The 15705-nt window shown below is 40.0% G+C and overlaps 1 protein-coding gene across 1 annotated transcript in view; it reads left to right on the top strand.

Annotated features, from left to right (window-relative positions):
• The window catches only part of LOC141470802 (macrophage mannose receptor 1-like), a 35453-nt gene that overhangs the window by 840 nt on the left and 18908 nt on the right, over window positions 1-15705 (top strand). The window contains exons 2-13 of the mRNA XM_074157053.1: window positions 2258-2656; window positions 3486-3659; window positions 6306-6464; window positions 7231-7344; window positions 9634-9780; window positions 10302-10484; window positions 11027-11184; window positions 11579-11689; window positions 12857-12972; window positions 13411-13559; window positions 14593-14792; window positions 15098-15225. Coding sequence (XP_074013154.1) covers window positions 2258-2656; window positions 3486-3659; window positions 6306-6464; window positions 7231-7344; window positions 9634-9780; window positions 10302-10484; window positions 11027-11184; window positions 11579-11689; window positions 12857-12972; window positions 13411-13559; window positions 14593-14792; window positions 15098-15225 — 2038 coding nt within the window. The remainder of the gene's footprint in view (window positions 1-2257; window positions 2657-3485; window positions 3660-6305; window positions 6465-7230; window positions 7345-9633; window positions 9781-10301; window positions 10485-11026; window positions 11185-11578; window positions 11690-12856; window positions 12973-13410; window positions 13560-14592; window positions 14793-15097; window positions 15226-15705) is intronic.

Raw genomic sequence — 15705 nt, forward strand, 5'->3', positions numbered from 1 at the left:
CCCCTCTCCTCTGCAAGTTGGGATCCAAACCCATGTGATAGCCCAAGCAAGAACCTCACAGTTTCCAGTGAGAACTATTATTAGACCCAAAAATACTACGTGGGAGAATAGCTGAAACTTGGGGCACTACATGAAGCACTTAGTTAGAAGTAAGAAATTAAAGATTTAATAAGGTTTCAGACTTTCTGTCTAAATGGACAAAGAAAGAAGAAACTAGGTCTTAGCGCCAAATTTAGATCTGAAGAAGTGAAACTTCTGTAGATTACTAAGCTGGTCAAAGTAATACAGGCCCCTCCTGGGAGAGCTCAAGCATTAAATACAGATATCCTAATAAGAACTATTCTTCCTGTCATAGATTCCCAGAATTTCCCGGACACTTTCTGCTCTGTTCACTACTCAACATTGGCTGTGCCCTAACATCCTCTACCTTTGTCCTACAAATTTACTTTAGTGTTTGGAAGGGTATCTCACTGTCCCTTATGTGGTTATGCTCTCAGATGGATAGGGGGTGATACTATATCTCTGTTCCCAGGTGGGGATTTAAGGCACAGAGAACTGTCCCACAGAATATTCCCCGCAGTCCAAATTTAACCCTCTCATGGCCCAAAGCCAGTGGGAGCTGTATACTACTTGATGTTTTGAAAAGCAGGCAGCTGTATTCACAGGCCAATGCCCAGCACTGAATGATCTGCTTTACATGTTGGCCGTACAACTGCGGTCCTGGGCTGCCCCTCCCAGCAGGACCTACTTACCTTGATGGATTACTAAATTAGGCTGCCTATAACCCTTCAGGAGTGTTAGCTAGCTTGTCTTTCCATAACGATGCACAGACAGACACCTATAGCATCTTTACCTCTATATAGTGCCTGCTGTTGGTTCTTGTGAGAATGTTCGTGATTTGATTGTGTGAATGATGTTGATTTCTTATGATAGATGTACTAATGAGAGGATATTGGAACAAGGCTTGGGGAAGTGTAGCTGGAAAGCTGCCTGGCAGAAAAGGACCTGGGGGTTCTAGTTGACAAGCGGCTGAATGTGAGCCAGCAGTGTGCCCAGGTGGCCAAGAAAGCCAATGGCATCCTGGCTTGTATTAGAAATAGCGTGACCAGCAGAAGTAGGGAGGTGACTGTCCCCCTGTACTCAGCACTGGTGAGGCCACACCTGGAGTATTGTGTCCAGTTTTGGGCACCTCAATACAAGAGAGATATTGAGGTGCTGGAGGAGGTGCAGAGGAGGGCAACGAAGCTGGTGAAGGGCCTGGAGAATAAATCTTATGAAGAACGATTGAGGGAGCTGGGGCTGGTTAGTTTGAGGAAGAGGAGGCTGAGGGGAGACCTCATCATGCTCTACAACTACTTGAAAGGACATTGTAGAGAGGTTGGTGCTGATCTCTTCTCACAGGTAATTAATGACAGAACGAGAGGGAATGGCTTCAAGCTCCAACAGGGTTGGTTTAGACTGGACATTAGGAAACAGTTCTTCACAGAAAGAGCGGTCAGACACTGGAATAGGCTGCCCAGGGAGGTGGTTGAGTCACCATCCCTGAATGTGTTTAAGAGTCCTTTAGATGTGGTGTTGGGGGATATGGTGTAGGGGAGAACTTTGTAGAGTGGGGTTGATGGTTGGACTCGATGATCCCAAGGGTCTCTTCCAACCTGAATGATGCTATCATTCTATGATTCTAAGGCAAGATATCAAGTCACTGTTCCACAGTTTTTCACCTCCAAAAACCCCAAATCATAACAGAACATGCCAATTATAGAAAGAGCAAGAGTCACAGAAGGCTCACTCACTAACTGTATTAAGCACAAATGCAACCCTGTGCAGATTACGTTACGTATGTGATGTGAGCGAGTTAAATCTATAGTGCATGGAGTGATGGTAAACTTCCAAATCCTCAGTAAGGTCTCTTTTGGAAATGTTGAAGGAAATGTCTATTTCAGAGGGGATTTAGAAAAATAAAATCCACTATACTCATGAAAATTCCATTATAGTGATGACATTTTTGAAGTTGTCATAACGTTTTTTATGTGCTCTTATTCCTCTGTATTGTATTTACATGAATTGCAGTTATTTTTCATTCCCAGAAGAAAATAATAGTCTTGAAAACGCTGTTTGATCTTTGCAAAAGTGACTCATTTATAGTCTCCTGATGAGTCAGATCAGCATAGAATCAACAGCACAGCTCCTTCCTCACAAGCTCCCCTCATCATGTGCTCACCATAAATACATTAATTCAGATTATTTTGTTTTACAGACAATGAAATATTTTTAATACGCAATGAGGATACTAAGCTCTGTTTAATTGCTCAGAGTTCTCATGCAGTCACAACAGCTGCTTGCAACAAAAACACTGAGCTGCAAAAATTCAGGTGGGTGTCTGACCACCAGGTGATGAGCATGGCATTTGCACAATGTTTGGGAGTGCCCTACAAGCAAAACCAGGCTAAAATTTCTTTGTACCCCTGCAACAAGAAAAGTGAATTCCAGAAATGGGAGTGCAGAAATGCAACCTTGGCAATCCAAGGGGAAGATTTATTTCTCAGTGCTGGCAAAGGAAAAGAAGGCAATATCACGGTGAACACAGGATCAGTGATGATGAATAAATGGAAGATCTATGGCACCATGGATGATTTGTGTTCTAAAGGCCATGAAGGTAAAGTTTAAAGGTTAATCCTGACAGTGTCTTGAACCCACTTGTTTGCCTCATAGATAGGGTCCTTTGACTTCTGCTCCCCTTAGTCTAACATCAACTGTTCCACCTTTGGCAATGCTGGACTGGAGGATGATTCTTTCACATACTCAGGCCTGTGTTCCTCCATCCTGGAGATGTACGGGTGCTTAGCTTCAGAGAGAATATAGTATGTGCAAAATACGCATTTTTTTTTCCCTTTACTTTTAAAGCAAAAGGTGGATCTAGGCTATTTTTAATTGCTAGCTTTAATCAAAGTGCTTTATTTAACTGCACACTAGTACTAGTGAAATTGTGTTAGCGTTCTTGGATTAAAGGCAAAAATCTTTAAGTCTAACACTCCTATAGTGAATATAAGGAAATAATTCCATGCACACTACCATTCAGTTCCTTTACAAGATTTCAGATGATAAAACACCCCACGACATTTAACAGTTAAATGAATGATGGGAAGTTAAGCTACATGAAAAGCAAACTAATGTTATTTTTAGAAAATTATCTTAAATATATGAGACAAAGATCACTACAGTTTTTTCATAGTTCTTGACTACAGCATGAAACGGCTCTATTTCCAGCCATTACAGCTGGCACAATCATAAGTAAATGGTAAATTGCAAGACCTACCTAGAACTTCCTTGGAAGAACTCTTATGGTGACAGTATGTCCCCAGTTACACTGGTGTAACGCTTGCAACTCTTTCTCCACTTACTTGTACGGAGTGAACAGACACATAGAGAATTGGGTCCCCCCAGGTTCCTGCACCTATATTATCGTTTCTCTTTTGCCTCCTCAGATCTGTTTACACTGTTGGGAAATGCCAACGGAGCTCCATGTGTCTTCCCCTTCCGGCTGAGCGGTAAATGGCACGCCGGGTGCACGGCTGCTGGCAGGTCAGATGGCTTGCTCTGGTGTGCCACCACCCCCAACTTCGACACGGACCACTTGTATGGGTTCTGTCCAACCAGCAGTAAGTCTGAAACGCTGACATAGATGCTAGAACCCAACACTGTTAGGTATCAATGCTGAGACACTGTTACTAATGTAGAAGGGAAAAACCTTGTCATGATGTTATTTTACTCAAAAATGTCTCTGCCATGCCATACCATTCCCCTACAGAAGGCCAAGTGCCGGGTCATGCATTTCGATCACAACAACCCCAGGCAAAGCTACAGGCTGGGGGAAGAGTGGCTGGGAAGCTGCCCAGCAGAAAAGGACCTGGGGGTCTTGGTGGACAGCCGGCTTAACATGAGCCAGCAGTGTGCCCAGGTGGCCAAGAAGGCCAACAGCATCCTGGCCTGTATCAGGAACAGCGTGGCCAGCAGGAGTAGGGCAGTGATGGTGCCTCTGTACTGGGCACTGGTGAGGCCTCACCTCGAGGGCTGTGTTCAGTTCTGGGCCCCTCACTACAGGAAGGACATTGAGCTGCTGGAGCGTGTCCAGAGGAGAGCCACCAAGCTGGTGAGGGGTCTAGAGAACAAGTCATACGAGGAGAGACTGAGGGAACTGGGCAGGTTTAGTTTGGAGAAGAGGAGGCTGAGGGGGGACCTCATCGTCCTCTACAACTCCCTGAAAGGAGGTTGTAGAGAGGTGGGTGTTGGCCTCTTCTCCCAAACGAATAATGACAGGAGCAGAGGAAATGGTCTGCAGTTGCGGCAGGGGAGGATTAGAGTAGATATTAGGAAGAATGACTTTACTGAGAGGGTGGTCAGGCACTGGAACAGCCTGCCCAGGGAGGTGGTGGAGTCGCCACCCCTGGAGGTATTTAAGAAACGTGTAGATGTGGCACTTCAGGGCATGCTCTAGTGCCCGAGATTGTTGGGTTGTGTCTGTTTGTTTGGTGGGGTTTTTTTTTGGTTTTTTTTTTTGGGGGGGGGGGGGGGGGGGGTTTGGGTTGCTTTTGTGGTTGGACTCGATGATCTCAAAGGTCCCTTCCAACCATGAAGATTCTGAGATTCCTATGAGTCTACAGTCAGACTGAAAAGTGTCTGGGTGTGTCCATCAGTAGCTACCACCCAGGAGAAGACCAGTATGCTTTAAATATGACAGTGTTCAGCATAAAATCATCTGAAAATTGAGATGCTACTCACAGCCTAATTCTCCTTGTTTCATTGCTATTTGTGATAACAGTAGTATAACCTTTTCTATGCATGCAAATCCTTGTTCTGTATCACAAGTTTGGTTGGCAGGCACAGGAGGATGTAGTTTGTTTTCTGAAAGGCATAAAATCAGATGTTTGGCTCAAAGGCCTTACTGAAATAGCAACATCATGAGCCTTTCCCTTGTAATGTTTAAGATAACACTACAAGATAGCGTTATCTGAACCGATAAACGTACATGTATCTGAGTTCAGGATGAAGGACACCAAAATACGGTGTTAATGAAGACATTAAAAATGCTGCCTCAGACTTAATTTTTAAGTGCTATATCACTATTTGTCATTTTGATAGGAGTGTTGCTCTGGGAAACCAGGTTCAACTCATTACCAACCACCAGCCACCACCACCGCTTTCACTGATGTTACTGCAAATTATTTCCTGGTGCAAGATTGCATGCTGAGCTTGAAAAATCCCAGAACATCCTCACTTTATAGACTGGCATACATGAAGTATTTGGCATTATAAAATTCTTGGGACACTCTCACTAACACCTGAATCTACAATTAAAGGAGAATGTTAAAAATCTGAAGTCAATCAGCAATAAAGTAATACAATAAAAATAGGAAACATTTCTTCTAATGAATAATTCAAGAAATTAAACATCTTTTCCTCAAAAACCAGAAAGTTAGGGGAACTTGTAATCACAGCCTACTAGCACTTGCCCTAAATTCCAATTACCTAAAGCACATGCAGACTAGAAATAATGAATACAGTTTAAAAAAATCATAGAATCATTTAAGTTGGAAAAGGCCTTTAAGATCATCAAGTCCAACTGTTAACCTAACACTGCCAAGTCCACCACTAAATCATGTCCCTCAGCACTACATCTACACCTCCTTTAAATACCTCCAGGGATGGTGACCCAGTACCATTCCTGATACAGGCCAGGTCTTGGCCTGATATTGGTCTTGGCCACCTGGGCACACTGCTAGCTCATATTCAGCCAGCTGTCGACCAACACTCCCAGGTCCTTTTCCACAAGGCTGCTTTCCAGCCACTCTTCCCCAAGCCTGTAGTGTGGCAAATGTAACTAATGATGGCATAGTTTGAAAAGCAAACTTTCCATCATTGGGAATATTTGCATTTCAGTTCCATTTCAGCCAAGAATTAATTTGAGCATGGCCCATGCGATGCTGAAAAGGTTTTCAGAGCGGACAATGACTAAGGTCCAGTTTTGCTTTATTGATCTCTTTACACATTTTCACCTGGAGATTATTAGATTTGACAGGAGAAACTGAAAATAGAGGATGAAAGGCCCATCTCTCCTAATGTCAATGGCAGAGTCTCTTTTACTTAACATAGAACAAGTTAACAGAAGACTATGAGTTTGGGAGTTCTGAGCCTTATTTGCTCCAGAATCTCATTTCACCAGTAAGCTTGCAGTTAATTACCTCATAACATTTTGTGTAAGATGTTTATAATAAACTTCAATACCAAATCTCCTTTCTCTTACACAGACAATGACAGATTTTGGAGTACAGATCCTTTGACAGGAACCTACTACCAGATAAACTACCAGTCAGCTCTCACGTGGCACCAAGCAAGGAAGAGCTGCCAGCAACAGAACGCAGAATTATTAAGTGTCACAGAGATACATGAAGAAATATATCTAAGAGGTGAACTAATAAGCAGTAGTCTGTAAAAAGTGTCTAATAGTTTTTTTGACTGATTACAAATGTTTCAGTGATTTAATCACATCACAATGAATAGCCAAGGTAATAATAGTATATGTACTGCTAGAGAAATAGCACAATTACTGTAAATTAAGCTTTTTACAGGTGGCACATTTGTAAGTTGTGGAATTGCCACTTGAAATTATTTCTATTATTATTTTTTTTTCAAAGAAAATTAAGAATTTCCAGCTGACTAAGCAAAAGTTGGCTCACGCTCAGAAAACACCAGAAAGGTCCCAGAAATGGACCTTACAAGAAGGAAAGGCATTATGGAAGGCAGTCATTATATGACTTTTGTGTTAAGAAATCAGTACTCTTCACAGTCATCTAATGAATTAGATTTTTGGAAATACCATACAAGTTTTATACAAAACACTATTAAAAATCTAATGAATTTCTGGACTTGTGCATAAAGTGTAGAACTAAGGCCTGTATCAATTGCATCACAATCAAACTTGTAACATAAATATTCAGTGTTTCCATTTTCAAAGCTTATTGTTTATAGACAACTATAGAATAACCTTAAATTCAGATAAACTAATATGCAAAATAGTCTTTTACCATTCTCTGAGTTTATTACCAGCAAATGTGGATTCTGTACTGAACACAGAAATCACCAAGCAGACATTTATTATTTTCCTCCAAACTTTGAAAATGCAGAGCTTTTCCTAACAAATCTCATTAGAATTCAACTCTTTCTGCTACCTAGATTTGATTGACAGCAAGAGATCCTCTCTCTGGATTGGGCTTAACAGCTTGAATCTCAACAGTGGCTGGCAGTGGAGCGGTGGCATTCCCTTCAGATACTTTAACTGGGCACAAGGTAGTAACTGTTTTTTTAAGTTTTTGGGATGAATCTTTCCCGCCAGAATGCTGAATGCATATTAATTACTGTCCTGTTGTATTCCCCATGAACACAAGGAAATAAGAGTTGAAAGGTTTATGAGATATGTGAGATTAAAAAGCTGAAAATAATGCTTTTCTTCACTGGATATACCACAAGGATTTCAAGCAGAAGAGTCAAATAAACTCATCTCCTATCAGAAACAGATAAAGTGAAAAGCAATAGTTGAGCTGTAGCATGTTAGGAATGCCTTCAAGTCACTCTGTGTCTTTTCAACTCTCACAAGGGTTATCAGATCCCGCATCCTGCAAGGACTCAGCTGTCAGTGAGCATCAGTCTTGCAAAGCCTTCCCCTTCAATTTTATGCTTTTCCCCGTTTCTTGTCTCCTCTTTAACATTCAAGAGAGACTGTAAACAGAGTTCACAGCATTGGCGGTTTATCTTTGAAAGGCGCTTAATGATTGTCATGGCAACAGCTGGTTGCAGCAAACGCTGAATGTTTGCTTGCTGAATAAATGCACACATACTCCATCTTTTGGCCTTCCCTAAGCCTCAGAGGTGCCACCTGTTTTTATCTGGCACAGAGGATGGAAGGGAAAGCCCAGAGTTGCTGAGTCTGGTAGAGGGTTTTCTACCTTCTGCTGAGCTGGTCAAACTCCTTAAGCCTTGCAGAGAAGGAGAGCAGCTGGCTCTCACGTCAAGCAGCCCACACTGTTGGGAGTTCCTGTATCCCCACGTGATGGCTATTATGATGAGTTAACCTACACATTTCCAGTTTACTGCAAAATTATTCTAAGTTGAACTTTTTGGGGGGAGGAAAAAAAAAAGTAAGTTATCACACCGTGGACCTCTCTGAAAAGAGGAAAACACTGACCATTCCCCAAGGACAGTAGTCCTGGAGAATCTCCCAGCGGGCCAGTTGCAGAGACAGGCAAAGGAGTGACATACAGCAAGTGTGAGGGCATGTGAGGAAGTTCTGCTTGCAGCAAAGAGCAAATCTGAAGCCAAGTTGCTGAAGGGACAAGCAGAAAGGACCTTTCCAAAGGCTCTGAGTGGAACTTTTTTGTTCCAGCACACCACTGAAAGCTGCTGGACCAGAACTTCACACAGAAAGGAAAGACTACCCTGCAAGGGCATTGAGAAAATGAGGAAATTTGAAGTCACATGTGATTTGGTATGCTTCATCTAAAAGATGTGCCTTATATTTTATTTTAGGAATTCCATATGATTATTTTTGTGCTCTGCTAAACACAGCTCTAGAAATGAGAAGCCATATAACATGCCCCCATGAAGAAGAAGCCTACCCTCTCAGGCTTTGTCCAGTCTAGGTTCCCACTGCTCCATACTCAACTGCCAGACAACATATCCCACAGATCGGTGGCATTTTGGTTTTGTCTCATATTTTCAACAAATAATATTCATTCGCTGAGCTTTGTTTACCTCTACAGTGCAGAGCTAGAGCTCCAATTTTTGGGTTTTGAAATTTCTTCATACTGTTAGCAGCTGATGGTTCTTACTCTGAAGAACCCTCTTCTCTCTTCACATCTGTAAAATTCCTTGTCTGAATATGAACTGTGTTAAGATGCTGCTTTACTGTGTTCCTGCCCAAAGATATTAGCTCAAAACTGTGTCCTCTGATTTAATGAATGTAATGGAGTGTTTTAAGTTCACTACTCAGTCCTATTAACATAACTGGGTCCTGACCTCAAAATGTGTATTAAACTAGATGTTTTATGAGCTGTGAAACTAAGAACTTTGATTTCCTACAGTCTGTGTATGGTGTTGCACCTGTAGCAGCACCAGGTACCCCTGCGATGTCTGGACTCTTCAGTCTAGCACCTACTGACTGGGCAACAACATAATTTATTCTGCAACTGGTTGTGAGCTACATAGTCCTCAGCAGATGTGTGGCTGACCCCTATGCACCGGCTGATTAGGAAAGGACTTGCCACAGCCTTTCCATCAGTAAGGGCTCAAAGTTTAGTCTCTCTTCTGTGCCAGCCAACAATTTTCACAAAATTTATTTTTGAGACCACTATTCTGCAATCAAATATGGCAGAAAGTGTGAATTATGCAACAAGCACGGAAAGAAATCTTTTGATGAGTACTTTTAAATTACATTTCCTTATCTCCAGTAGAAAAGTAACTGTAGCAATGAAGTCATCAGTTCATAATTGACACTTGAAAAGGATGGAAGAAAATTGTTCTTTCAGCTGCTGACATAAAAACTGTGCTACATAAAAATAATTTGGTGTTTATTCTATGAAGGAAGACCTGAGCCTGAGCCTGAGAAACTCTGTGCAGTACTAAATCCCAGACAAGATGCGAAATGGGAAAACCAGCCATGTGAGATAAAAGCTGGCTATATCTGTAAAAAGGAAAACTCCAGTCCAGATACTTTCATTTTTCCATCAGGTATGTCAAGCAAATAAATACCCTTTGATAAAGACAGAATTTGTGTCACTAAAATGAAATTTCACAGCTATTTAAAATTAAAAAAAAAAAAACAAAGCATTGTCATTTGTTCTTCTGCTTTGATTGTTCTGACTGTTATTTCTTTAACCAAATATATCTAAATCTGGAAATGTTCCTAGAACCCAGTAACCACACAAGCAATTTTTATTTCATGTTGAAAACACTATACATGGAATTCCGAAATATTCCTCTGTCCAGAAGTGAGTATTTCACACTAATGAATCCAGTTACAGTTGGCTCCATTATTTTGTTTAAATGCAGTATGTTTTCTGTAAAAGTCCAGTGTGCAACAGCAAACACACTACAATGTTTAACATGTATAAGGAATGAATAGTACTGCTTATTTGTAATCACTCCATTTTCATTCTAGTTAGTTAATTAATTTATTTCAGATGTAATTGCACTTATTCTAGACTTCTGTTTGCAGTGTTTAAAAACTTGAAATATCTTTTGATTTTGAGGAGATGCAGAGGCTCTTAAATGCCCAGAAGGATGGTTGCTCTATGGAGATCACTGTTACAGCATTCACAGAGACCCCAGAGGATGGAGAGAAGCCCTGATTTCCTGCAATGAGAGCAATGGCAATCTGGCCAGTATCCACAACCCCGAGGAACATGGCTTCATACTGTCTCAGCTTGGCTACAGTGAGTATTTCTACAGGGCAGTGTTTGGTACAAATGGAGAATTATATTATTAGAAATCTTACAGGATTTAAAGAAAAAAATACTTGCTTGAGATGAATATTTATAGGGAAGCCCACAGGAATCTAGGTTAAAAAAACCAAACACCAAAAAGCCACAAGAGGAATCATTAGCGCTCTCTTCATTTTCTTTTTCATTCTTTTCATTTTGTTTTTCATTTGTTTTTCACTGCATGAAATCACTTGAAGGAAAGAACAGCTCTAGTTACTGCAGTGTATGAGAGCATTATCTGCCTCAGACACCTTCGAGCTGTAGACACAGTAATGAACTTTTACTGATAAAGCTGAGAAATCTCATTTCCTGCTGGTGTCTCATTTTTTAACTTCTTGAAAGAAGAATGTGAATTGGATCTTAAAATAAACTCCACTGTCATTTAATCTAGATGAATTTGTATTGTAACATGGCAATTTCAGCTCACGTCTATAAAATCTTGCTCTTATAGACTTTCAACTTGGATACTAACACAAGTGAACTTCTGTTCTTAGAAGCTGTGGATGAGCTGTGGATTGGTCTGAATGATCTCCACACTCAAATGTACTTTGAGTGGAGTGATGGGACTCCTGTGACATACACCAAATGGTTGCCTGGAGAACCAACCCACACAATCAATGGGCAAGAAGATTGTGTCGTTATGGCAGGAGAGGTAGAATCATTCCATATTTGTGTAGCACTACTCTATGTGATTTCTGTTTCTATTTTTTTTATGAATTCAATTTAGAAACAAATCAGGGAACAGTATCTTTATTCACTCAGAAAGATGGTTATTCTAAATTAAATAAAAAATTAAATCAGAGATAACGAGGTAGATAAATGTTCATATCTGACTGTGAGTGTAAATTATATGCCAAGCAAAGCTTAACAGTCTGTCTGTGACACTTAGCTTAATGTAACCTCAAAATTGAGCACAAGTTCTTTGAATTCACTGAAAAGTATAGACCTTTACTGTCTCATTGAAGCCATATAAAAAAATCAGTCACTTTTCCAGAGGAAACAGGTTTTGCCTCACTATTTTTCACCTCTTCCCAAACTGCACCTAGGATGGATACTGGGCAGACAGTGCCTGTGATAAAAAGTTAGGTTACATCTGCAGAAGAGACGCGGTAGAAGGAGTTTCTGGGACAGCAAAGACTGACTCTGCCTGCCTGAAGGTAAGAAGAAAGTGCAGTCAAGAATCTGGTTATCAAAAATCCATTGTTTTCACAATCTCCACTTGACACTGAAACTTTTTTTTTTCCTTAACAAGTGTGGTTGTACATCAAATTCAGGGAGACAATTTTCACTATATTCCCCTATTTTTAAAATAAAGTTAATTTTGAACTTTTTTTGGCCAATATGAGCCAGCCTCATTATCTCTCAGAACTGTCTGTGAAAGAGGCTAAAGCCATTCCTGCGGTTTTCTGCATATTTATTATATTGTTCTATAACCATCTGCGGTTACCTGAGATGTAGTAGAGACTGAGAACCATTTCTGGACTATGTGACATGATGCAAGATGATGAGAAATCTCACTACTGAAGCCAAATCAAACCAATCAAATTGCTTTTATGAGTTAATTTTCTTTTTAACAAGTTATTGTATACTACTGCTGCTTCTTTTTTTTTTTTTTTCTTCTCTTTTTCTCTCTTTTCACTTTCCTATTTACTACTGTTCTATATTTAGTAACATTTCCCACAACCCCATATCGGGAACAGAGCTGAGGCCTGGAACTAGGCAGCAGCCAAATACTGAACACAGAGTCTATTACCTTTCTTGGGTGCAGTAAGCGAGTCTTGAGCTGGTATAGAAGGGAAAAGTGACTTGGAATTCTGCTGTGATTTTGAGGCTTTTGCTTTTCAATAGTTTTTATGCTACCTCTTCACTCAGACTTGAGGTGAGTGGATGAGTTAAAGCAATTAATTAGTTTAGTTACTGTTCTTTTAGCTAGAAACATAAGGAAACCTGAGTCAGCATCTCACTATAACAGACTACTCTCTTTGGTTCTGAGCAAGGAAGCATTTTATTCACCTGCTTCTGAACACACTCTCCATTCTGTGTGCCTCTGATTTTTTTATCAGTAAAAATTTATCAGTTACTAATTGTCAAAAAAGGGGGTCTCATATACATTAAATCTCTTCTTTCTGGATGTTTATTAAGCTTTATTTCCCTTAGTTCACTGGAATTCAAATTATTATTGCATTAGGTTATATGAAAAACATTGATTGAAGAGTTTGTTATATGTTGATTGACTGAAATATCGAAATATGTTGATGGACTGAAGTTCAAGCACTATAACATATGCTCTTTTTACTGAAGTACATTTCACATGTTCTTGACAGGGCTGGGAAAGACATGGTCTTTACTGCTACTTGGTTGGACATACCTCTGTAACATTTTCAGAAGCAAAGAAAACCTGTGAAAGGAGCAGTGGTTATTTAACAAGTATAGGAGACAGGTATGAGAAGAGTTTGAAAACTATATCTGATGCAGTAATATTGGAGTTTTATAAAACAGGCAAGAACTTTTTGGAAAAAAATGTGAAACTGTAAAAACAGGATATCCTTCTTCTGGAGAAAAAAAACATTAAAATCAATAAATACAGTATGTGTTTTCTAAGTAAATATATTCTACACATTCATGTTTTCCAGTACTTTACCCTGAAAGAACAGACCACAGATGCTTCTGTTCTGTAAGAAGCAGTTTTTCAGTATAGCATGGCTTCACCTACTGTTAAAGCCAGTCCATCTGGTACCCAGTTAAGCAACATATTTCCACGCAAAAGGAAACCTAATGGAGACTCCATTCATTCCATTCTTGTGTAATTTAGGATGCTAAGAAATAGCAGACTAAGGGAAACCTAGGCTTAATCCCCATCTGACTCCTGTCATTTTAGATATGAGGAAGCCTACCTGACCAGCCTCATTGGTCTGAGCCCTGAGAAGTACTTTTGGATTGGTCTCTCAGACACAGAAGAGCAAGGGATGTTCAAGTGGGTGACTGGTGAAGCTGTTTTCTATACAAACTGGAACGCAGCAATGCCTGGTACTCTTCCTTTGGAGTAAATTTATGCTACTGAGGAACTTTCTGTGTTGTAGTTCTAAAATGTTTCCCAACTTTGCTAAAACACATCCATGAAGACACATAGGAACATTCTGCCTTTGAAACAGGAGAGTCTTTCATACATGTACTTGGCACTGGTGAGGTCGCACATCAAATACTGTGTTCACTTTTGGACCCCTCACAAGAAAGACATCGAGGTGCTGGAGTGTGTCCAGAGAAAAGTAACAAAGCTGGTGAAGGGTCTAGAGCACAAGTATTATGAGGAGCAGCTGAGGGATCTGGGATTGTTTAGTCTGGAGAAAAGGAAGCTCAGGGGAGACTTTATTGCTCTCTACAACTACCTGAAAGGAGGTTGTAGTGAGGTGGGTGTTGGACTCCTCTCCCAAGTAAAAAGTGATAGGACAAGAGCAAGTGGCCTCAAGTTGCACCAGGGAAGGTTTAGATTGGATATTAGTAAAAATTTCCTCACTGAAAGGGTTGTCAAGCGTTGGAACAGGCTTCCCAGGGAAGTGGTTGAGTCACCATCCGTGGAGGTATTTAAAAGACGTGCATGTGGCACATAGGGACATGGTTTAGTGGTGGACTTGGCAATACTAGGTTAATGGTTGGACCTGATGATCTTAAAGGTCTTCTCAAACTTTAGTGATTCTATGATTTTCTATGATGCCAGGAAAATTTCTTTTGTGGCTTCTCATTCCTTACAAGGGCAAAATCAAACTGAGTGCAATGGGTGAAATCCCTTCCAGTCTGGGCGATGGGCTGCCAAACCTTTTCAGTGAGTGGCACAGGAAAGAGGTAGGCAACGGATTGTTTGTGCACTTGTAAAGCTCTTCAAAGGGGAGGGAAGAGGATGAAGGACTCCTCTTGCTGGTTTCCTCTTTTTACAATGCTCTTTCTTTGAGCAGACACTACACTTAATACTTCAAAGTCTTTTGCAAATGAACCACATGAGCTGTAAAAATGCCAAGGGAAATACTTTAAAACACATTTCAATTTTCTTTTATATCTTACAAAGGGAATGAAGCCGGTTGTGTTGCCCTAAGGACTGGAAATGAAGCTGGACTATGGGATGTTCAGAACTGTGAAGTAAAGGCAAAATTTCTCTGCAAAAAACTAGCTGAAAAAATCACTCTTCCTCTTGCTCCTGACAACATTTCTGATTCCAAATGTCCCTTGGGTTGGGATACAAGCAATAGCACCAATTCATGCTTCAGAGTAAGTATTATTTTTTCCAGTAATCCTACTCATGAGACAGAAGAGCACTAAATAGATACGGCATCTAAACTTCAGAGAATGGCACATTATTTCACAAATGTAGCAAGCTTTTACACAACTATTCATGGAAATCACTGCAGTTATCAGTCTATCAGTGACACATAAGGTTATCTGATTAGCATGCTCTTTAATCCATATTATATATGACATATGTAATGGAATGTTTTTCTGTTTTCCTTATACAAGGCAGTCAGCAGATTTATTTTTGACATGCTGTAAACATAGTGTTCTACCTATATCCACAGGGTTTTGTGAGAGAAGAAAACCAAAAGAGAACATGGTTTGAAGCCCGAGATTTCTGCAGAGAAATTGGAGGAGAACTGGCTGCCATAAGAAGTGAAGAAGAGCAAACAGTGATAGCAAACATAATAATGTAAGTAAACAAAATATCTAATCGTTGATATTTTGGTGTAACAATATGTTATATAGGAATAAATTTTAATATTCTTTAATTGCTCCTGAGATAATTAGTTGAAGATCTATATCTGTTTATCATCATAATCATAAGAAAAAGAACTGAGAAAATGTTTAATATGGGTACCATTTTCAAAGACATTTTTGGAGTTCCTAAAATTTGTCATAATCTGCACATTTTTAAATTGAAAAAAACCAACACAACAACCAAATTGGTCAAATGCTTCTCTTTCAGACTCATTTTTAAGTTCATTCACTGAACCATTTTGAAACTAAATTGTGGCTTCAGGAAAACCGAACATTTTATTTCTCAAAGAACACTATAATGACAACATCAATGAAGAAAAACAATGCGCTGTTTTCGACACAACCATTTGCAAAGTAGAAAATTTTAAGGCGGAAACTTCACTGACTTGCTAATGGGAGTTTGCTGACCAAC

Source organism: Numenius arquata, chromosome 12 (assembly GCF_964106895.1).
Source record: "Numenius arquata chromosome 12, bNumArq3.hap1.1, whole genome shotgun sequence".
NCBI classification, from domain to species: domain Eukaryota; kingdom Metazoa; phylum Chordata; class Aves; order Charadriiformes; family Scolopacidae; genus Numenius; species Numenius arquata.